This window comes from Callithrix jacchus, chromosome 6 (genome assembly GCF_049354715.1).
Source record: "Callithrix jacchus isolate 240 chromosome 6, calJac240_pri, whole genome shotgun sequence".
NCBI classification, from domain to species: Eukaryota; Metazoa; Chordata; class Mammalia; order Primates; family Cebidae; genus Callithrix; species Callithrix jacchus.
This window is the reverse complement of record NC_133507.1, coordinates 89,421,735-89,446,354: the sequence shown is the minus strand read 5'-3', so window position 1 is coordinate 89,446,354 and position 24,620 is coordinate 89,421,735. Positions and strand designations below refer to the sequence as shown.

The window sequence follows — 24,620 nt, the reverse complement described above, 5'->3', positions numbered from 1 at the left end:
TTCAAATGAGTAAATGATAAAATATGGACTCAAATATGATGAGATATAATCTTTAAAAATAACATTACATCTTTTCTGGCTCTATAATAAGTAAATTCAAATTTTTTATCTCTCTTCTATGAACTTTGGAGCATATTAATGTATATTCCAAGTTTTGCTAAGAAAAAATAAATCAACCTAAGCATCTGAAAACTTTTGAAACTTGATAATACTTTACAGATTGGGAAATTCTTCATGTAAATTTTAAAATTATTTTCAACTGTTAGATTTTAATACTAAAACACAGTAAAAAGTAAAGTGAAAATTAGCTCTCAAAAGATAAAAAAAATTCTCAAACTAAATTTAAAAATCTCATATGCAGTACATCAACCTCTAAGAAAATGAGAGACATTCATCTTCTGCCCACACTGAATAAAATATACATAAACACATAGAACATACTCATGTGTCTAAACAATTATATATCATATATGATTAATTTTTAAAATGCTAGTTACATCATCTCTCATCAACCTTATAGTCCAACTTAGCTTAGGGAGAAAAATTACTGTAGATAAAAACAATGGGAACTAGAATAATGCTGAAGGCAAATCACTAAAGAGAATAAAGTTGGTATTTGAAAAGAGACATGTACAGGAGTAAAGTTATTAATGTTTCATTCTCAAAATAGAGTGAATGAGTAAATCATTCAGCCTGTCTGGTTTCACATACTCTGATCTCTTGGGTCCCATAAATCCTAGAGATTAAGAAGTCAGAAGAGATGTCATCCAGAAATGCATGATACCCTGAAAACATTTAATGGAGCAAAAAGTAGGGTTCACCACTTGAATAACTCCTGGGGTTATCACAGCATTATAATAAATCACAATAATTTATTATTGTGCTTTAAAAACCTTTTAATTTTAACATTTTTTCTATTCTTTTATATTAGTGTTAATTTAAAGGTTGAAAATAGCATCTGAATATATCAGTTTAGTTCTGGATATTTGCTCTGTTAAAATGTCATTATGATTTCTTATATTTGACAAAAATTTAAATATTACACACAATTTTTCTTTGTTGATTTTGCATTAAAATTCTTTGACTTTAGATACAAATTGCGGGACACTGGTAAGAATTACCTGACTAACTCTGTGGCTTATATTTCATTGTGTTACAATTATAGAGAGGAAAAGAAAACTATATTTTATTTTATCTCTAGATACTTCAAACTCATAGAATATTTAATATGGATTAATGGACTGTTAAAAATCTGCTATTATTACAGATAGTATGCTCAATTTACCTATTATATGTTTCACTTAAAATTTATTGTCAGGTTATATGTAAGCTATTATGTAAATGGCTACAATTGTCTTTCTCTCAAGGGTAATCATGATTGGTATGGTACTTATATTTATCTAGTATACAAAGCATAGAGGAATGTTCCCCAGGGAGGTAGATTTTAAATCTAATTTAGGCTTCTTTCCTGTCTCTAACCTAGGAATTTTCCTACTTATTCCTCCTCCTTGCCCCAAAATAATATTTTAAAGGAATTTGTTAAGGAGGTCTCAAAACACAGTTGTCATAGGTTTGTTTGAGATCATGAACACACGTTCTGTATAGACAAATTTAACCTTCACAATGTGGAAAGTGCATAGAAGATTCAAGTTAAAATTAATGACAAGATAAGAATATTGGAGGAGTCCAGGGTTAGGAAAGTGTTATCGTCACCTGAAAGAGACAATAATAATCAAATTACTTATTATTTAGTGAATATATGATACTAGGTTAGCTGCATATGTATTACCAATACTCTTTACAATATCCCTGCCATTGTTATCCCTGACACCAATTTGCAGAAGAAAATAGTATAACTTGCCTAAGTCCATATCACATAAATAGCAAGTGGCAGTAAAATTTGATACAACGCTCTGATTGATGCCAAAATACATTTTTTTTAACTATTCCATGCTGATTATACTAATACTTTAAAAAGAGTATTTATAGCTTAGAAAGATTTGGGAAATAATTAAAAATTTAATTCTTCATTCTGTAGTTTACATCTAAGATTTAAACTCCAATTCTAATTTTTATCTCCCCTAAGGTATATAATTAAATGTTGTTATAAAAAGTGGTGCTTTTTTTTTTTTTTTTTTGAGAGTGAGTCTTATTCTGTTGCCCAGGCTGGAGTGCAGTGGTGCAATCTTGGCTTACTGCTACCTCCACCTCCCAGGTTTAAGCAATTCTCTTGCCTCAGCCTCCTGACTAGCTGGGATTACAGGTGCCCACCACTAGCCTGGCTAATTTTTGTATTTTTAGTAGAAACAGGGTTTCACCATGTTGGTCAGGCTGGTCTTGAACTCCTGACCTTGTGATCTGCCTGTTTTGGCTTCCCAAAGTGCTTGGATTACAGGCATGAGCCACAGCACCCAGCAAAAAAGTGATGCTTTTAAAAATTACACATATTATAGGACTAGATTCACTGAGAAAATAAATTACACTTCTCGATATTGACAATAGTTGTGGCTTCCAAGAATTGGTACCTATATGGGACAGACTTCAAATGTCCAATAGAGTAAATGCATTTTGGAGAAGATTACATGAGAGTAGTGTACTATGTATTGTCATCATTTTGCCACTTTTTCATTGCTGTCACATAAAAATCTCATTTTATATAGCATGTATAATGCCACACACAAAAAACATAGGCTTTGCAGGTAGGTAAACACGGCTCAAATCCTGGCTATGTCACCAATTAATGTGTGATATTGGGTAGTTACCTAACATCTCTGAACAGAGGTCTGTGATTTGCAAAATGGAAGAAAAAAATTGCTCTAAAGTTTTATTGGTTCAGGGTATTTCATGGAGAACTTTATATCAGATAGAGTTCTATGCCTTAGAAATATATTACCTAGAGTGGATAAATGAGTGAATGAATGAAAGTGCTAGGCACTGGGAATGCAAAGTTAAATATTATCATATTTCAGAGTGCTTACAATTTACCAGGGAAGACATCTGGAATACAATTAAGTGATTTTAATAAATATCTGATAAATGTTATTTTATAGGCAGTGTAATGTGTTATTACAGTACACAGAGAAGTGGCCAAACTGACGTCAGGTGTTTAAATATTACTTCCCAGAGGAAGAGCTATAAAAGCTGATATAAATAATATGTTTGAGTTAAAACATGTGAACAAGAGGGAATGCAGTGCTTTTACCATATTCCAAAGAAAGAGTCAAATTCATGAAGGCCCAGAAGTGAGAGCATATTAAATGTTTGAGAAAATAAAAGAATTTTAGAACGGTTACAATAGGGTATAAGATAGAAGTGGTGAAACAGGCTTGCAAGACAGACTTAGAAATGATCACTATTTAAATGACAAAGTATTAGAAAGTCAAAGGGAACACCTAAGACATGTATATAGAATGAGACTGAAAAAAGTGCTAGGAAAAAATACTGAATATTTCTGGCAATATGGCAGACAATCAGTAATGTTAGATAAAATAACAACCAAATATTTCAATATATAGGTGAATGTGTAAAATAATAAAAATTTTCAGAGTCTAGAAATAAAATGGATGTTAAAAACCAGAATAGTGAATGAACAATAAATAACACCATTGTCTATGTATGAGCATGTGTAATTTTGCCTCCAAAGGCAGTAAAAGAAAGCTGGTTCTGTAATCTATCTAGATGCCTGGGTTTTAATGTCAACCTAGGACAGGTGATAATTCTCTATTTCTACAAAAGATGCCAACATAAGCTAGGGCACTCAAAGTCTAAACTCTAAGTACAAGGGTGAATTAGATAATATCTCCTCCTAGTAGAAAGAGATATCTCAGCCTAGACTCTGAGTGGGGAAAAACGTCCACTTGACAATGTATAATCAATCACAAGGCTATAATCAGTCACAAGCTCTACTTTCTGTAATTCAGAAATCCCAAGTTGAAAAATTCAGGTAAAAATTAATCCACAGCATGTAATAATATTTCAGAGGTATGACAGGGCCCAGAGAAGACATCACCCCAAGAAAGTCTTTGGAAAATTTCCATAAGGGACAAAAAAATCAAATTTTTTTTTAAAAAAAGAAAGAATTAGGAAAAAAAAAAAACAATTAAAATCTGGTGAGCAAAATTCAGCAGACCTAACAACAGTTAGACCCAGAGTATCTTTAGATATAAATAAAAAATCTGTGTCTGTAGAGGCTATGGATTGAAATCTGATAGGCATTATAAAATAGGTAAGTCAAAATGTATTTAAAAGGTAAGGACAAAAATAAAAACCATGTAAGAAGACACACTGAGAAAAAATAGGCAAGTTTGAAAAGCAACCAAATAGGACATTCAGAAATGAAAACCGTTGTCTTGGAATTACAAACCACATGGACAAGTTAAATTACAAATTAGTACACTTGAAGAGAGAATTGCTAAACTGTAAGATAAGAAGAAATTGCCATGGTTGCAGCTCAATTTAAGAATAATATAAAGGGAAATCATGAAGGATAGAATTTAACAAGCTAATAGTTGCAAAAACAGGGAGAAGAGAAAGTGAAGAGAGCAAGCAGTATTTAAAGAGAGAATTTCTTACAATGTCCCAGAATTTAAGGAGACATGACTTCAGATTCAGGAAACAAAATCTATTTTGAAATAAAGTAAAAAGAAATTCACATATAGAAACACTGTAGTGAAACATCAGAATTGCAAGAACAAATGTATAAAACCTGAATTAACCTGCAAAAAATCTAAATGTTGAAACTGGAGTAAAAATTTTACCCACCACGCCAACTAAAAAAAAAAAAAAAGTGAGAAAATGTTAGAAAATAATTTACCCACATGCTCAAAGAAAATATTGAACGTATATTTAAGGGTTAGATAGAGACAGAGGAACCAGAAAAATGGAAGAGGGAAATCATGAAATATCAGTCACTGAAGGCAAGAGAAGTGTCTGAAGAAGAAGACAGCAGGGTTAAGGGTCGCTCCAATAAATATATACAAACTGAACTGTGCTACTCAGATTATATATACATACATATATATATATATACTTTAAGTTCTAGGATACATACAAGAACCTGCAAGTTTGTTATATAGGTATACCTGTGCCATGGTGGTTTGCTGCACCCATCTACATTAGGTATTTCTCCTAATGCTATCCCTCCCCTAGTCCGCCTCCCTTCAGATTTTTTTTTTTTTTTTTTTTAAGTCTGTTGAGCTTGTCAAAGACAGTTTTGGTGGAGTGTCAAAGACAGTTTTGGTTAAGGGGAAAATAAATTTCCAGTCTTAGCAGACTGAGTGGAAGATGAATACATAAAGTTTTATGCAACTTTCCCAAGAAATCTGAATGTGAAGAATATAAGAAGTAATGTGATTGCTAATGAGAGATACAGGATTAAAAGAGAGTTATAGTGGTGGTAATCTTTGTATAAGAGGGAAAAAATTGAACATACATACATAAATATTTATAGAAAGAAACTAGTTGACTGAGAAACTGAATAGGAGATTCAAGTTGCATTTTCTGTTTTTTAATATGTTTTACGACAACAGAAAAATCTTCCAGTTCAAAGAAAAAACTCATATCTAACAATGATAATTCTCCCTGGCAATTAAAATAATTACTACTAAAATGTTTAGTTTAATTTGTTTAATTAATCCTGAAGTTATTTATGTTTAACTTAATCTTAAAGTTAATAATTAAACAATTTAGATTTTATTATCCCATAGAATAATTAAGAAAGTAATAACTTTAATTACTTAGAAATGTTGAATAAAGTGTGACAGATAAAAATCACCAATGATTAATTTATTTATAATTTAGATTAAAACTCAAAATATATGTAAAGTGTCTCAAGTAAATTAATTTTCTCTATATTTTAAGACTTTATTTCAGAAAATTTCAGTCTTTTTTTAGTGTGCTTATAACACTGGAACTTCCAAGAGAAAAGAAGTAAGACAAATTATATTTCATAGTGACAACTTTTTTAAATTACAGAAATTTTTAAAATGCAACATTATGTTATGTAGCATTTCTTTGTTTTTCTAACTCATTCTAATTCATAGACTGCAGTTATTCACTATAGCAGTATATAAGCACAAGGAATGGGCACGTCAGAGCCCTGAAGTAGTAGTGAGGTTGCCTGGGATACTTCTCTTTTAGTTTCATTTTTGTTACTTTTAAACTAGCCTGGCCAAGCGCCGTGGCTCCACCTCCCAGCACTTTGGGAGGCTGAGGTGAGCGAGGTCAGGAGTTCGAGATCAACCTGACCAACATAGTGGAACCCTATCTCTACTAAAAATACAAAAATTAGCTGGGTGTGGTAGTGGGTGTCTGTAATCCCAGCTACTCGGGAGGCTGAGGTAGAAGAATGGCTTGAATCTGGGAGGTGGAAGTTGTGGTGAGCCAAGATCACACCACTGCACTCCAGCCTGGGCAACAAGAGTGAAACTCCATCTCAAAACAAACAAACAAACAAAAAAACAAGCCTATTATTAAAATGAGTAAGTTTTAATCAATTTGCTTATATAGACTTTTCAGTGAAAAAAATACTCCTTGAGCTTCCTTGTTCCTAGCTCTGTGACTGGTGTTCATTTATACTTTTGATATCTTGACCACGCTTAGGCTACCCAGGCAATTACCTTTTCTTGTTTATAAAAGGAAAGCAAATCACTCAGGAAACAAGAAGCAAATAACACTTAGAAGGGATCAGACTTAACTTCGATATTACTCAAAATACACAGCTTTGGTTATTATATTAATACTGAATAAAGATATAAATATAAATGTTTTCTAAGAACTCACTCTTGCTTCTTCTAGCTATAGAGCTTTTTCACAACAGGTAAAAAAGCAACATAAAAGTTCCCAAGAGATCAAATCATCACTGAGCTTCACATTGTCAGACCCTGATTGCAAATGAGAAATCAGTGCCATTAAGTGTGCAGAATTAGATGTCACTAAAGCTAGCACATTTTAAAAACATTTCCTGAAACAGAAAACATAAAAATCACTAAACAGAAAGAACATTAAAAAAAAGAAGCATGCACTCAATGAAAGGGGACCAATGAAAATTATAGGGGTTAAATCCAGGGAGCAAGGCAGCATTACTAAACCTAGTCATGCATGATAGCTCACACACGTTTACCAGTGTACATTTATAGTTATAGGTACTGTCCTGATTTGTGAGCACTCACCTCTAAAAGTCAGTAAGATGTCCAAATATTTTACTGAACTCCAATATATGATTATGTATGAAATTATGCACATCTGATACTATCGACAATATTCAAAAATCTATTTAAAAGTTTTAGCGAGATTCACAATTGCAAATCATTATAAATTCTTTAATGTAAAATTACATGACTTGTAAACCAATATTTTAAGTGATCTTGTAGAATAAGATCAGCCTGATGTTAGCCTATTAATGGAATTAAAGAACAAAGGAGTAGTACTACTAACTAATCAAAAGGAGAATGATACAATTACGTACCCAAACACTGTATTTGGTGGTTTTGTGTTTTCTATTTAATCCTCATGACAACACTATGAGATGGATTTTGTACTTGCCAATTTACATATAAACTAGAAAATGCATTTCAGGAAAATTGCCTTTACATTTTTACATTATCCTTAGGCAGGCAAAATATCAATAAGGATATATAGGATAGTAACAACAAAATTAATAGGCTCGATCAGTACCACCTATCAATCCATCAGTCTATCTTCCTATTTTAAAAGAAATTTACTGCTATCAAATTTAAAAATATATACATTCTTCTTGTGTTCACAAAGGAATTCTATAAAAGCAATCATTTTGTAGGCTACAAAGCAGTCCCAATTGCTTCCAAAGAAAAAATACTACACGGACTTATTCTCCTACCACAATCAAATAAAATCAAAATCATCCTTTATTTGAACATAAGAGAAACTCAAATGATTGACATATATTCTTCCACACACAAATATTTTAAGAGAAATGGTTACCAAAATACTTACAAGCAATATTTTCACAATTTTTGGTAGTTATATATCACTTCCTATCTTTATTTAAAATGAGAAATTTTCCTTTTTTTTGGTAAAAAAAAAATTTTCCCCCATTTTCTCAATATAATGTCACGGCTTTTAATTATACCATGAGGTAAGCATGCTTATTACACTATTGTTATCACAATATAATATTATTTTCTATAAGGCTGTATAGTACCTTTCTTTATACTTTAAAACTTTCAAAATGTTAACTTAAATATATCCTAGTCAAGAGGAAGTCAAGAGATGGGTATAATTTTTTTAAAATCATTGCATATTATGTTATAAAAACGTAGAGGTAATAACCAGGAAACTTGGTTAAGAATTAAAAATACTTGCCACTGGTAACAGTACAATAGGTGAGGTAGAATTACTACTATTTTTTATTGTAAGCACCTATGTGTCATCTGACTTTTTTTAGCTAAATGTATCTACATCATTGATTTAAAAATAGTAACAGAAATAGAGAATGGGCATGACCTGAACCTAGAGTTTCAGAACTTATAAGGACTGTATACTTATATATAAGCATTTATATATACAAAAGCAGAGGAATTGAATACATTATTCACTTAAAAGAATGTAGCAATCTTCAGAAAATTCACATATAAGCACATTAGTTAGAAGTGTCACATCCTTATTGAGGTTTTGCACACCATGACAAATACCCTCAACCTCCGAGAGCAGAAACTTTGCCTTTTTCTCTTTTCCTGAGACCCAGCATCTAGAACACAGAGGCTAAAACCACCAGAGTAGGGGGCCGGATGTGGTGGCTCTCGCCTGTAATCCCAGCACTTTGGGAGGCCGAGGCAGGAGGATCATGAGGTCAAGAGATCAAGACCATCCTGGTCAACATGGTGAAACCCCGTCTCTACTAAAAAATACAAAAATTAGCTGGGCATGGTGGTGCACACATGTAGTCCCAGCTACTCAGGAGGCTGAGGCAGGAGAATTGCTTGAACCGAGGAGGCGGAGGTTGCGGTGAGCCGAGATCGCGCCATTGCACTCCAGCCTGGGTAACAAGAGCGAAACTCCATCTCAAAAACAAACAAACAAAAACACCAGAGTAGGTCTAATAAGGACTCATCTTATAAGAAAATAATATTATAAAAAATATTTAGAGAACACATCAATAAAACACTATAGTGTTTTAAAACTTTAGAAGTTTTTAGTGTTTTACAGCGTTTTAAAACTTTAAACCCTACAGTGTTTAAGCTACAGTGTTTTGTAGCTTCTTCTCTGAAGAAGAGTCTGGCTCCAGACCACTCACAGAAGTTACACCATGAATGCCTTCTTGGCAGGGTACAGAGGTTCTCAACTTCATTCACCTCTCCTCAGGTCTGCTCAAATTCTAGAAAAAATTCCATCAAAGCAATGAGCAGCAACCAGTGATTCAAATACAGCTGTCTTCTCTACTGTGTGTGATATCAAAGTACACAAAGATTACACCATGTGTGCAAACCTCAAGAAGCACAGTAACGTGCAGCAGTGGAAAGGTTTTTTGTTTTCCTATTCGTTTCATTTTGTTTTGTTTTTTGGTAGTTAGATGTGGTCATATTGCAATGACTGAAAGGAACAAGACAGAGAAATTCTGCTATGGCTCCACAGCAAATTGTAGCTCATGTCTGACACTGTGCAGCCAAATAGAGGAACCATTATTGTAGGTACATTGGACCCTTTAAAAAAATGCTGCAGGGACATACAGAGGTAGGTTTAGACCTTACATCTGCTGTAAAGAAACATTTTGACACCAATGACAAAATGTTACAGTGACAGAAATTATTTACTGACATCGGTTCCATCTTAGGCAAAGATGCATATAGCTTCTGTTTTTAAAACACCAACTTGGTATAAAAGAAATGTTTGATGGATCAATATAGGACTTCAATCTAACACCTTTCAAAATAACAAATTTAATACTAACAAATTAAGGATTTCAGAAACATTGCTGTTTTCTGAAATAATTTCAATTGAGCCAACTCTAAGTCCAACTGGAAATAATACATATATTCCCACTTGAGAATGGAAGAGTATTTGGAAGAAAAAAGAGAGAAGAGAGAAAAACAAAAGAAGATAAATCTATAGTTAAACTTTTATTCAGTGACCACTATGTGCTGTACACAATCCAGATTTTTACAAAATTATCTCCTTTGACCCTGATTTTTATGTGTGTGTGCATGTGTATTTTTATATGTGTGTGTTTATTATTTAAACCAATGAGATATTAACGCTGCTGAAGTCTCTAAATAATTTATGTCTACTCTTGATAGAAACTGAAAGAACTAAGTATCTGTCAGTGTCATAAAGACAGTTAAAATTATCACTGCCCCATAACTGGTGAGGCAGCTCCAGTTAGCTCCTTCCTACCAGAAATAATCTGCTGAATTACTTGAAAATACACGCTAGAAAAGTAAAAGCAGGCTGGGCACAGTGGCACCTACCTGTAATCCCAGCACTTTGAAAGGCCGAGGTGGGCAGATTACCTAGAGTCAGAAGTTTAAGGACAGCCTGGCCAAGATGGTGAAACCCCGTCTCTACTAAAAATACAAAAGTTAGCCAGGCATGGTGGTGCATGCTTGTAATAGCAGTTAATCAGGAGGCTGAGACAGCAGAATTGCTGGAACCCAGGAGGTGGAGACCTCAGCGAGCTGAGACTGTGCCACTGCACTTGAGCCTGAGTGACAGACCAGGACTCCATTTTGGGGTGAGAGTGGGGAACAATTGAGGTTTGGAGGGATATAATAAAGAGATACTGAAAGAAGTTCAACTGAGTGGCAGAGACCCAATAATCACCAGGATAGGGTTGCACATGAGAATCATGTGGAAAATTTTTAAAAATTACCCATACCTGAGCCTCCATTATAATTCAGTTGGCAATCAGGACATATTAAAGTTCCCCAGGGGTACTAGGTTGAATTGTTAGGTATCAAAAAGATACATCAAATTCTAACCGCCAGGACCTGTGGATGTGACTTTATTTAGGAATAGGGTCTTTGCAAATAGTTAAGTATTTCTTTTGGCTCTGCTTTCTCATAGTAACTATGCACAGATCTACAGAAGATTTTGCTTTTTGTTATTTTAAGGTTAAAATACCCTCTTTTTCTTTTTTCTACTTGAAAAACAATATGTACACATGGAGGATGAGCAAAATAGTACAGAAAATCTCAGAGGAAAGTCAAATTCAGTGAAAATTCAGCTAAAAATTATAGATATTTTGGTGAGCATAGATTATCTATGTATGTTAATAATAGTTATATAAAATTTTATGCATACTACTTTCTAAATTGTTTTTGTTTTAAGTTTTTGCCCCCCCCTTTTTTTTTTTGAGAGGGTCTTGCTCTGTTGCCCAAGCTAGAGTGTAATGGCACACTCCTGGCTCACTGTAGCCTGGAGTCAAGTGATCCTGGGATCAAGTGATACTCCCATCCCACCCTCCCTAGTAGCTGAAATTACAGCCATTTATCACCATGTCCAGCTAATTAAAAAAGATTCTTTTTAGAGGCAGGGTTTCACCTTGTCGCCCAGGCTGGCCTCAAACTCCTCAGCTCAAGTGATCCACCAACCTTGGTCTCCCAAAGTGCTTAGATTACAGGCATGAGCCACCATGTCTGGCCTCTAAATTGTTTGCTTACTGAAGCAATTATGGTATTTTTGTGCCAATAACCTTGACCTACATCCTTAAAAAAAGAAAAAATAAATAAAGTTTTACAGATATAAAGTTAAGGATCTCAATATGATATCATCCTGGATTAAAGGTGGGCCTTAAATAACTGGTGTCTTTACAAGAGAAGGGAGATAAGGCTATGACAGAGACATGGGGAAGAAGGTCACATGAAGATGGAGGCAGAGGTTGACATTATGTTGCCCCTAGCCGAGAAATGCCAATAGCCACCAAAAGTTGAAAGGAGTTTTTCCTAGAGCCTTTGCAGGCAGCCCTGTTGACACCTTGATTTTGGACTTTTTACCTCCAGAACTGTGCAAGAATAAATTTCTGTCATTTTAAGCATAACTTTTGTAGTAATTTGTTGTGGTAGCCTTAACAAATTCTAATAGGTAGAAAATGCTAACATCACAGTTTAAATTATCTGATATTCTTTTAAGATAGGAATCACATGAGATAATTTTTCTCAAAATACAGATTCCTGGACTCCATCCAAGACCTACTGAATGAAAATCTTTGAGGGAGGCGGGTAGAAGCCTGGAAATCTTTATTAGCAACAAGCACTGCAAGTGACTCATATCCTCAAGCAAGTAATTGGGGAAATGCTGAATTAGAACAAGAAACTAAAAGCCATTTTTAATAATTTCTGCCTACTGCTTTGAAAATATCCCTCCAGGGTTTGCTTAATCTCCCACTTTTCTGCACACTGGGCTTTATTAGTCAGGTATTTACAAAACAGGGAACTGTAACCAAAGAATGATGCAAAATAATGCCACATGCGTGTAAGAATAACAAGAAGACAACTTAGTGGAAGCTCACATACCACTTCTAAATTAAAAATAAAGCATGCTAAAATATAAACATATGAAATAAGGAAATAGACAGAACAATTTTTAATTTAGAAGTAATATACACAGAATAAATCTACCGGACATAGCCAAAAAAAAAAAAAAAAAGAGCTTCTCAGTTTCCTCAGCATCCTTCTTTTAAATAAAAATAATTATTGTCAGACTGGAAAGTAGGTAGCAAATAGGTTTGGGAAAAAATTAAAACTCCAAACCAGAGAATAGAGAAAAATAGAGCACCTAATTGCTAAATGGTGAGTTTGTCTTTCTATGGAGACAAATTATCAAACAAGTAATAAAACATCAAGTATCTTTGATGTTCTCAGAGAATTGACAGTAATTTTAGAATTAGTGGGAGACAGGAAACATGAAGAAAAATTGGAAAAAAGGCAATATTGAACCAACTCCAAAACTGAAAGAAAACTTAAAAATTATAAAGATTATGTAAGTTTCTGACAATAATTCTAAGATCAGCTTGCTAAAACAATCATTTCTCAGTATTTATAATGACAATATTTGATCATGACCCTGAAACTGAGAGAAAATTTAGAAACTATAGACAGGTGAAGTTTATGTAAGTCTTTGACAATAATTATAAGATAAACTTGTTAAAACAATAGTTTGTCAGTATTTATAATGATACCATTTGGCCATTTGATCATGAATGAAATAAAAGTATATTATGTCAGAATAAACTTTTTGCTGATGTAGTTTTTTGATGAGCATTTATATACTTACATATATAATACATATACATAAATAAATATAATATATAATATTGATATATATAACATATATATTTAGGGCATTTTCATTATATATAATTCATATAACATATAACATATAATATTGATATATATATATAACATATATATATTTAGGGCATTTTCATTATATATAATTCATTTAATATGTGTTATATGTATAATATATATAATTTATATATATCACAATTATGTATATTATATATTATTAAATGTAGTGCTCCTGAATTTTTAACATCTTTGAGAAATTCTTTCACAATAAATGAAAATACCATACATACAATATAATGGCAAATTTAGATAGATGAGTAGTTGATTCATAACTGTATCTACAAAATTCTAATTATTAGATCTGTTTTTCCCAGAAGAATGTTTTTAATTGCTCTCCAAAAAGATCATGCCTTTGTCACTATAATTTGGCTAAAGCCTTAAAAGTAATGCTCACACAATTTTTGAATTATACCAAACTAGAAGACATCACTATCATGATGGATGATGAATTCAAAACTGCAAAATTGCAAAAAAGTTAAGAACTGTAAAAGGATGCTGGGGCATAAAAGACCTCACCAATGTACATATTTTGAAATGTGTGGATAAGGGAGAATCTGAAGACTATCAAAATAAAACTTAAGGGAACTTCTGAAATGTAAACATTGGAAATATTCCTAAAAGGCAAACTGGTTTATAAGAAAAGCTTAGGCATGTTAACTGACTGAGAACTCAATATGTCAGTTACATGATAAGGCTGTCATCCAAGATTAAGAGAAACTGAGAAGGTAAATAACTAAAGGTAAACACTCCACTATGATCTGTTGTAAAAATACCAAATTTCTACAACATGAACATTTCACATTTTAAAAATTGTGGTAAAAATATGTAACACAAAATTTACCATCTTAACCATTTTAAGTATATAGTTCGGTAACATTAAATATATTCATATACTTCTGCAGCAGATCTCCAGAAATTTTTCATCTTGCATATCTGAAATTCTATACACATTGAATATCAGTCTCTCATTTTAGGCCATTGATTTTAATAAGATTATTAAAATTCAAGTGAATGAATAGCAAGGCAATTGCCAAGAAAAGCCCCTACAAACATGGTCATGTAAGAAAATGTTGAAGGAAGTGATATGTTTAACCTATAAAAGAGAAGAGTTGGTTGGACATGATGGTGTCATTAGTTATCTTAAGAGCCAGACTGTGAACAAAGTTATTGATTCTATGTACCTTCAAACGACAGAACAAGTATCAGAGGGTATAATCTTCAGGAAGGCGGACCTTAGCTCCATGAAGAAATAACATTCTGACAATTGAATACTGCCCAACAGTAGAATTAATTATCCCCTGAAATGTTGAGTTCTTTGTTTCTGAAAATAATTTAAACAATGACTAGGTAAGTATCGTGGGATCAGTTTTAGAAGAATTCCTGTATTGGATAAGAGATTAAGTTACAACACATTTTAATCAACTACAAAAGTCTCTAATTCTGTGAGAATGGACAACTAGGAGTGAATGTAACTGAAATCTACTAACACGTTCTGCAAACTTGCACACACCATTTTCAGTGCTTCAGTCTCCTTACTTATAATGTGAGAACTAAAATAACTTACCTTATTCTTTCTAAATGCCCATGTATTGAATACATGCATATATGTTTATACTAGTAGGTGTGTACAAACCTGCTTTAACGGGAGATTAGAAGGGAGAAAGGAAGAAGGAAAAGAAGAGGGACAGAGAAAAAAAATGATTGAGTTAAAAACAAAACCATGTAATAATGAAATTCTTTCTTTTACCTTGGCCCTGGCTCACTTAGATCCAATACTAAGGACAAGGAGACACCAAGTATCCCCACATTTTACAGAGAGAAACCAATATTTGGAACAATTTCATCTAATAGGAAAGTAACAAGTCAACCTTCTGGAGAGACCAGTGGACCAGCCTATGGAGAGATCCACGAATGCAAGAGGAGAGACTCCACGAGAATCATTCATGAAATTGTGTGGGTACCTAAGAAGGCAGAATTGATGAGATGTTTTTCTGCGAGTGATCTGGCCCTTTTACCTGTATCTAGAGAACAAAGAACTGGAGAGTGATTGTAGGCCCAAGAGATGGGTCATTAGGAGAGCAGCCTGCTCACAATATCTGGGAAAGAAAATAAAATAGACCTAGCAAAAGATGATAAACCTTTCCTTGTCACATCAGTAACACAACCAAAAGGGAAGCTCACCAAGCAAGGGAATTCCAGCAACTTAAGGCTTTGAGATGTACCTCCTATGGTGGGAATGAGGAGGTCTGGGGAATAAAAGAGACCTAAATCTAGATGTGCAGGGAACTCCGAAGAAGGGAGAAGAGAGAAGATATGAGAAAGGAAGTTCAGGGAATTCTAAAGAGGGATGAGACTCAAACCTCTCTGAGGATCTCACACAGATGCCTCTCAAGAGAGCTGCATTTCTCATGTGTCAGAGGATTATAAAATTTAGAGCAGTAGAAAGGTTTCCTCAATATCTGCTTGAAAAGATGTTACTCATTTCCTCCATATCTCCTCTTTGCCTGAAGAGCTAAAGCAAGATGAAAGGCAAGTAGCAAGTAACAAAGCAAGACAAGAACCCCATTCCTCCCCATTCCTAGAACCCCAAGTCTAGCCAGCAAAGGGGGAAAAAACTTTTACTAGGATATAATACTAGTATTTCAAAATGGGTTAGAACAAGTTACAGAAACTAAAAGTTACCAGCACCATTGTGTGTGCCAAGGTATTATTAGGGAATGGCAAAGCAGTGCTGGACAACAATTACATTTCATGTCAATATTCCACTGGATTACTGCTCCTCATTACATGGTTACACACATATGCAGTTTTTTTCTTAGAAAATAAAAAAAATATGTACTTAATCAGAAACTTTGCTTTCCTAATTATATTGCGTAAAATATCATAGATAAAACTTATTACTGATTTAACTGAGTAAAAATTCCATTTTGATAGCTAAAACTCTTCTATTTACTTATTTACTTACTTAACTTATTTATTTATTTATTTATTTATTTATTTATTTATTTATTTGAGACAGGCTCTCACTTGTGTTTACCCAGCCTGGAATACATCATAGCTCACTGCAGCCTCAACTTCCTGGGATCAAATGATCTTCCCACCTCAGCCTCCCACGTAGCTATGCCTACAGGCACCCACAACCATGCCTGGATAATTTTTTGTATTTTGAAGATGGGGTCTCGCCATGTTGCTCAGGCTGGTCTGGAACTCCTGGGCTCGAGTGATCCATGTACACTGGTCTGTCAAAGTGCCGAGATTACAGGCATGAGCCATCCTGCCTGGCCTACTCTTCTCTTCCTTTCTTCACCTCTCCTCTCTTTTCCTCTCCTCCTCTCCCTTCCCCATCCTCTCCTGTCCTCTTTTTTTCTCTTATCTTGTAATTTTGTAAGATAACAAGAAAGATGATAAGAGCATTTACAAGTAAGATTACAAGTACAGGATACAAAATTCCGGTTTTAAAAGATCAACACCCATACAATTGAGTAATATTAATCTTGAAAACTTCAGTCGATTTTTTATTTCAACTCCCTTGAACTATGTTTTTTTTTTCTGAGATGGAGTCTCACTCTGGTCACCCAGGCTGGAGTGCAGTGGCACGATATCAGCTCACTGCAACCTCCATCTCCCAGGTTGAAGCTATTCTCCAGCCTCAGCCTCCTGAGTAGCTGGGATTACAGGCACACACAGCAACACCCTGCTAATTTTTTTTGGTATTTTTAGAAGAGATAGGGTTTTTATCACATTGACCAGGTTGGTCTTGAATTCCTGACCTCAAGTGATTTACCCACCTTGGGTTCTCAAGTGCCAAGATTACAGGCATGAACCACCATACTTGGCCTGAACTATCTTTCAATCTGTTAACAAACTTTAGGTGATTTCCAAAGATGAAGGCTTCTATTACCAACTTACTCTAAGGTATATTTATTAAAACATAATAAATGTAGGCTCTATTGAGACATTTGGAAAACAGAACAAGACAAAGACAACAATCTTTGTTAAAATGAATAACTATGCTTTTTTTACTATAAATTGTCTAAGGTACAAAATGTGTCATTGTTTAATCATGAAATGCCCTTATATTTAATGTTGTAATTTGAAGATGGTGATATTGTTTGGCTGTGTCCCCACCCAAATCTCATTTTGAATTCCCTCATGTTGTGGGAGGGACCCAGTGGGAGGTAATTGAATCAAGGGGGCAGGTCTTTGCCATGCTGTTCTTGATATGGTGAACAAGGCTCACGAGTTCTGAAGGTATCAAAAGGGGGTTTCCCTGCCTAATCTTTCTCTTTGCCTGCTACCATCCATATAATATATGACTTGCTCCAACTTGCCTTCCACCACGTTTGTGGGGCTGCTGTAAGTTCAATTAAACCTCTTTCTTTTGTAAATTGTACAGTCTTTAGTATGTTTTTACCAGCAATGTGAAAACAGACTAATACAGATGGGAAGGAAATTTGTAAGGATAATTGCTCCTATCTTAAACCAGTTTTGTATATATTAACATTCTTATGTCACATAAGTGCACAGAAGATAAAATCAAATACACATGGTACAAGGATTAGCATTAATTGAGAATTTGTTATTAGATTGATGCAATGGTAATTGCATTTTTTTTTCCATACTGGCAAAAGCCACAATCACTTTTGCACCAACCTAACAGAAATGTAAATTCTTGGGCCCCACCTGAGACTGACTGGATTAAAGACACTAGGAATGGGGCCCAGCAATCTTTTTTTTTTTTTTTAACAAGCTCCTCAAAAGACTCTGATGTATTGTCTTGAGTTCTCAAACTCGAGCACACATTTCACCATTTGGAAAGCATTAAAAATACTAATTATTGGGTCCCATTCCTAGAGATTCTATTTAATAACTCTGGAGTGAGGCGTGGGCAGGTGATTTTAAAGTTCCCCTGGTAATTCTTTTATTGACAGCTTAAGTTGAGAACCAGTGTTAGTCTTATCCTTGAAATTAAATTGACCATTCAGTCCCTTGACACAAGGTCCACTTTCAACACAGACTTCACAATTTGAATATGTCTTCTCTTGTTTGCAGCATCAATTTACAGATTCTTCTTTCTACATGTGAAGACTACTAAAAAGTTAAACAACTGCTTAAAGATTAAAGCTGAATCCTCAGAGGGCCTTCCCAATTAATGTAAGTGTGTGCCCACATATAATCTCAACCTAAAATGTGCAATTAACTTGTAAAGACAAATGCAAGTAAGATGAATTAGGTTTGTAAATGGATGCCAGTGAATTCCAGTGGAATCTTGCCCTTCAGTTGCAGTACCTTCAACTCCTAATCACCAGCAGAAACATTTCTAATCTTAGGCTTTGCATATTTTCAAATCCAAATTTTAATATTATTTTTAATGTGAAACAGTAGCTTTAAATATAAAAGAGATTGTTCATGGAGCTGAAGTATAAACAGAAAAAAAGTGATTGTAGAATCTTCAGGTAGGATGAAACCTTTGGGAAGCTGGTCTATTCCAGTGACAAAAGCAAAATATGGCCATTACAAAATTTATAATAAAACTAGAAATGAGTTGAATCTCTATTTATTTATAGAATAGTGTCAAATAGGGTGAGTGCTGTTTAAAAAATTGCAGTCCTTGTCATTTTGTATGCAGTGCAAGAATAGTTTCTATTACAGAGATCTATGCCATTCTCTCTTATAATAACTTTAACAGTGAAATTATGCCTACTGCACTTTGTCAGCTTCTCTTCTGATGTAAATTTTGATTTTAAATGACAATCTGAAAGGCAAATGTGTATTATTGAAGAGAGAAACATTTTGAAGTAAAACATGTTTCCTTGGTTGTTAAGAAGAAATGGTCCTGAAACTAACCCATGGCGGTAGTTTACCGATACTCTATAAAATTTGGCTATATTTCAGGACCAAACTGTCTAGCTGCTAAATTGTTTCAATGTGTTCATGTCCAATTATGTGTAGCCGGCCTCTTGTACCAATTTGTGAGAGCCTATTTTTATTGATTGATTGATTTTTTTTTTTTTTTGAGATAGAGGCCTGAATCTCAGCTCACTGCAACCTCTGCCTCCCAGGATCAAGCAATCCTCCCACCTCAGCCTCCTCAGTATCTGGGATTACAGGTATGTACCACCACGCCAGCTAATGTTTGTATTTTTAGTAGAGACAGGGTTTTACCATGTTAGCCCAGCTAGTCTCGATCTCCTGGTCTCAAGTGATGCACTCAACCTTGGCTTCTGAAAATACTGGAATTATAGGCATGAACCACCATGCTGGGCTGTGAAAGCTTACTGTTAAATTTTCACTGATTCTATGTACCAGCTGTAAAGCACATGACATTATTTTTAAAAATAATAATTTTTATAAATTTACAACTAAACAAATAATGTTGAAAACAAAGGTAATATACACCTGAGACTTTTAATTTCCTGATAATTTTACTACATTGCTCTTCAAATTATTTGTGTCAGTTGTATCTGAATAGTGGAAATACTACATACTGGTGTGTTACTGCATATTTGTTCCTAATTCCACATTCAGATAATTATGTTGGCAACTTGATACTGCCTATGGTGGGAGTATTTACAGCATACAAATAGGCAAACAATACATCAGGGTTCCTCCCCACCAGGAAAGGTTAAAACATTTACCAGCACAACAAGGAATGAAACCTACTATAAGTGCATGTGCATTTAAATCAGATAGTCATAGAAGTATAATGGCATAATCTGCACCCTATGCATGGATCATGAAACAATTTCAACCTAAAATGTTTGGGTTTTAGGTTTAAGTGTGCCTGATTAATAGTCTGGTCCTGCTATTTATTTGCTTTGTGATCTCGAGCAGGTTGCTAAAAGTCTCTAAGTTTTAATTCCTTTATTTGTAATATGTGGACCATAAAATGTTCCTTGTAGATTTCTTATAAAAAAGATTCAATAGAAAAATATGTGTCCAGCACATATTTTAAGTATGCATCCCTTCTAACCCTTCTTCACCTCACCTAATAAAAGACATACAAGTTTGCTATTATAGTTATTTAGATTATTATTAAACTTTTAAGCATTTTCCTCCTTTGATTCAAGTAAATTATTCTTAGAAAAAAGAAACAGGTCTTTCCCTAGGCCTATTACTTAAAAAAGAAAATCAGATCAAAGACCTAATAGAAGTTCTTTAATGAACTCGTACTTTATTTTCCTAATTGTTTTCATGGCATTACTTATCTGAATTGAGACTCTGATTCCAGGGCCTCTCTGTATTAATGTTATTAGAGTGCTCATTACCTTTCTGGTATTCTCTGAATGAGGATGCTCACTGTAGAAAAGGAATCAAGTTTTCTAAAATATAGAACAACTTAGCAGCAGACTCAGCCAGATTTAGGACCACACAATTAGTCTGGATAGTGGAAAGGAGACAGAATACACTGCTCAACCCCCTTTATTGGTCAGGCTCCGAATATTTTATTCCACATGTAAAATATGCTGTTGTCTACTGTGTCGTTCTGTAGTGCTTTATTTCTATACCACTGCTCTATCATCTTCTTTACCATGTCATTTAGCACCTTTTACTTTATCTATACTTTATTTGGAAGTTATACACTCAAGTATTTATAGAGTCTGGCATAAGAAAACTTTAGGTTAGCATCCTCCAAAAACAGGCATTTAAATTGTGAGGTTAACACCATGTAAAACAGTATAGTGACTCCTTAAAAGAACTAAAAGTAGAACTACCATTCAATCCAGCAATCCAGTACTGGGTATCTACTTGAAGAAAAAGAAGTCATTTTATGAAAAAGATACATTCACACACATGTTTAGAGCAGCACAATTTGCAATTGAAAAGACATTGAAGCAATCTTACTGCCCATCCAACCAAAGACTGCATAAAGAAATGTTGTACATGTATACCATGGAATACTACTCAGCCATATAAAGGAATAAAATTATGTCTTTTCAGCAACTTGGAGGAGCTGGAGGCCCTTATATTAAGTGAAGTAACTCAGGAATGGAAAACCAAATATTGTTATGCTATCACATATAATTGGGAGCTAAGCTACGAGGACACAAAGACATAAGAGTGATGTAATAGACTATGGGGACTTGGTAGAGGGAAGGTGGAAGGGCGGTAGAGGATAAAGGACTACATATTGAGTACAGTGTACACTGCTCAGGTGATGAGCTCACTAAAATCTTAAAAATCACCATTAAAGAACTTAGCCATATAATCAAAAACCACCTGTACCCACAAAACTACTGGAATTTAGAAAGGAAAAAATAATAACAAATTGAGGGGTTAAAAAACCTTATTTTTCTACTATTAAAATTATTACACAGTGCTAAATTATTAAAATTGTATTTCAATAAATATGCTATACATGTCTAAATTATGGGTAAAGTTTCCCCATAGTGATTTTTTAAATCCTTTGCCATAATGAAAATAAAGCACAAGTCTTACAAACCTCATTCATTTTGTTACTACATTTGACTAGACGTTTTTGAGACAAATGATAATGAAACATACTGATGCATGAGTAAAAATGAGAGTAATTAAATCTGCAACTTCAGGTGACAATAAATTTTACTATTTTCAAAAGTAAGAGAATCTGTGGAAGGTGGGCATTTTCCCATCAACAAAAATATTACTGAAACTAATACTAATTTTGTCATTCAGTCAGAATCATATTACTCTACAGAAATGAAAACAGTGATTTATCAATTTTGTAATCTTAGTCTGAAATATTTATTGTTCCCAGAAGATAGCATATACATGCCAATAAGAAATAAGTCCTCCTCCCTTACTTCAAATGTTACTCCATGAACTATTCTCTTTGACAAGTTTAATCACTACAGATATAAGGTTAATAATAAACACTTGAGAATATCCTGTTAGCCTTGTAATAACCACTTCCTAATAAAACCTGCTTTGTTTATATTCATTAATTTTAGCTGAGAATATAGTTTCTATCTCATGAATAGGAATTATTCAGAAGTTATCATAAAGTGGACACTCAGATCCAAAAGTATGTAACAAAAAGTAACATATCCTCTGCTTCTTTTTCCTGTATTTATAAAGAATTAGCCTTTTAAAGGGGGGTAAACTGATAGGATATTCTATGTGACACAATCTCTACTAACAGTATGTTTCACTCACAACTTACCACAGGATGCCATTTCATCTGTCTGGTCACCACAGTCGTCTTCCCTGTCACATAGCCATGCTCTGGGAATGCAACGCCCATTTCCACAAGAAAACTGGTCTACCTGGCATGTTCTGGCTATGATGATCAATTAATATACAAAAAAATAAATAAATACATTTAGAGGCCTTTTGAACATTAAGGATAAATAAGGCATGCAATATATCTTTTAGACATAATACAGTGTATTTCTCTATTAAAATAAAATATTTTAAAAGAACATTTTTATTTAAGGCTTCTGAATACCAGCTTGCTTATCTTCTCTAAAGTTCACATGCTTTGCCCTTCAATTAATAAAGACTGCTAAATGACAAGATAGTCGGTAATCCTCACACAATTCCATAAATGCAGCTATGAATTCATTATTTAAAAATTTTGTCGAGCACATGCTTATGAATATATGACTGAATTAAGTTTCATCCAACTCTTAATTAACAAAAAAAATGTGGATAGCATTTGCCAGTAAACAGAAAATACATTTTTGCAGTAATACAGAAGATATTATTTGGAGATTATCTCAGGGTATCTAGTTTCTAATCATGGGGTCAGAATTGTCCTTTTCCTCTAACATATTTAATGCAATTATTTCTTGATCTCTAAATGATCTACTGTATGAAGTGAGACTGCAGAAAGCATTTTCTAAAACCTGTATTTGGCCTTAAGATGGTTTTTTTAAACTCACTTTTTAACACAATTATTTTTAAAAGTATGCCTTTTTAATCAAATACATTAATCAACTTTGCTTTGGGCTCTCTTAAGGGTTTCAATGAACACAAACATGGAATCTTGCTTTCTATGTTAGCCGGAGGCAGTGGTTTAAAGTTATTCAGAAAAGGGGTTACATTTGACAGGTAATTTGATAATCATTTTCTAATATAATCAGGGCAAATTTTAAAAGGCTGAAAGCCTGAATAGCTTCCCTGCCTTGTCCCTCAGGCCTTTGGTAGTTGCACGCTTAGTTGTTTTTTGATTTTTATTTCTTTTGTCCCTCTGAACTACAAATATGTCTTTATGAGCCTTTTATTTTTATTTATTTATTTATTTATTTTGTCCCTCTGAACTACAAATATGTCTTTATGAGCCTCAGTATCCCATCTACCCTTTCCTTTCATTGGACTAGGGAAAAAAATGAGATATATTGAGAAAGCAAACTTAGTTCTATGAAAATTTTGGAGGGGTGAGGTTGAACAGATAATGAATAATTGAGGTCTCAGTGTCAGTGGCTACAATAAAAGAATCTTGCATAGTTTATAGACTTCCTGTTTCCTAGGTTTGAGAATCATTGTTTGTTTCATCAAAACACCTTGTGAATGTGGGTACTAATGGTTGGTATAACAGAGAGTTGTGCAAAGCCAACTCAGTCGAACACACTAAAATGGGTTCCATGAATAAGGGCTTCAGAAATCACTGAAAATAATTTCTTATAAGATATATACGTTTTCTTTCCTTTTGGAAAAAGTGCACTTGCAGTGTTAAGATGTATATCCATTATTAGTGAATACTGTAAAGTTTATCCAAGAAAAACCAATGAAAAATTTACTGGGTTGATTTGATCCATTAGACTGTTTCTAGCCTTAGTGTCTAAAATTAGAAATATCAGGAAAAGTATTATGATATGCATTTTGCTTTGCTTGTGTGATAAGGTTCCTAAATCTAAAATATTTTATGCACTATCCAAGTATTTCCATTTTACAAATTCATCATTTATTTTAAATTATCAGATTTTAAATATTCCAGCAAACAAGTATGCCTCTGAAGTTTTTAATGTTAAAATTACAAGTAGAATTAAATAATTCTATATTGTCTCATATAATTTCACAGATTTTCTGATAATCTGTCATCTATACTAAAATGAATAAAGTTCTTAGGTAATTGTTATAAAATTATGTCTACTGAGAAAAAAGCTGTACATGTATTTGTGTTACCCTAGAGAAGGACGTAGAAATATATACACAAAATTTAATGTCATTAGTTTACTTGATGGGAAGGCGTAAAAATAGAAGTGTGAGAGACACCAATACTTTTTCTCTTACATATCTGTGTCACTGGTTACAATAAAAACATTTTTTTTTAATCTTTTGAGTTTTAAGAGAAATTTACTAAGAGGATATTTTAAA

At 33.6% G+C, this 24,620-nt stretch overlaps 1 protein-coding gene across 4 annotated transcripts in view; it reads right to left on the bottom strand.

Annotated features, from left to right (window-relative positions):
- LRP1B (LDL receptor related protein 1B) overlaps nt 1–24,620 on the bottom strand; it is a 1,941,900-nt gene that overhangs the window by 731,085 nt on the left and 1,186,195 nt on the right. For all 4 annotated transcript variants that reach the window (XR_013518953.1, XM_078327882.1, XM_078327883.1 and 1 more), the window contains exon 18: nt 22,465–22,581. Coding sequence is in view for 3 of the 4 variants with exons in the window: in XM_078327882.1 (XP_078184008.1) it covers nt 22,465–22,581 (117 nt within the window). In the remaining variant the exon portion in view is untranslated. The remainder of the gene's footprint in view (nt 1–22,464; nt 22,582–24,620) is intronic.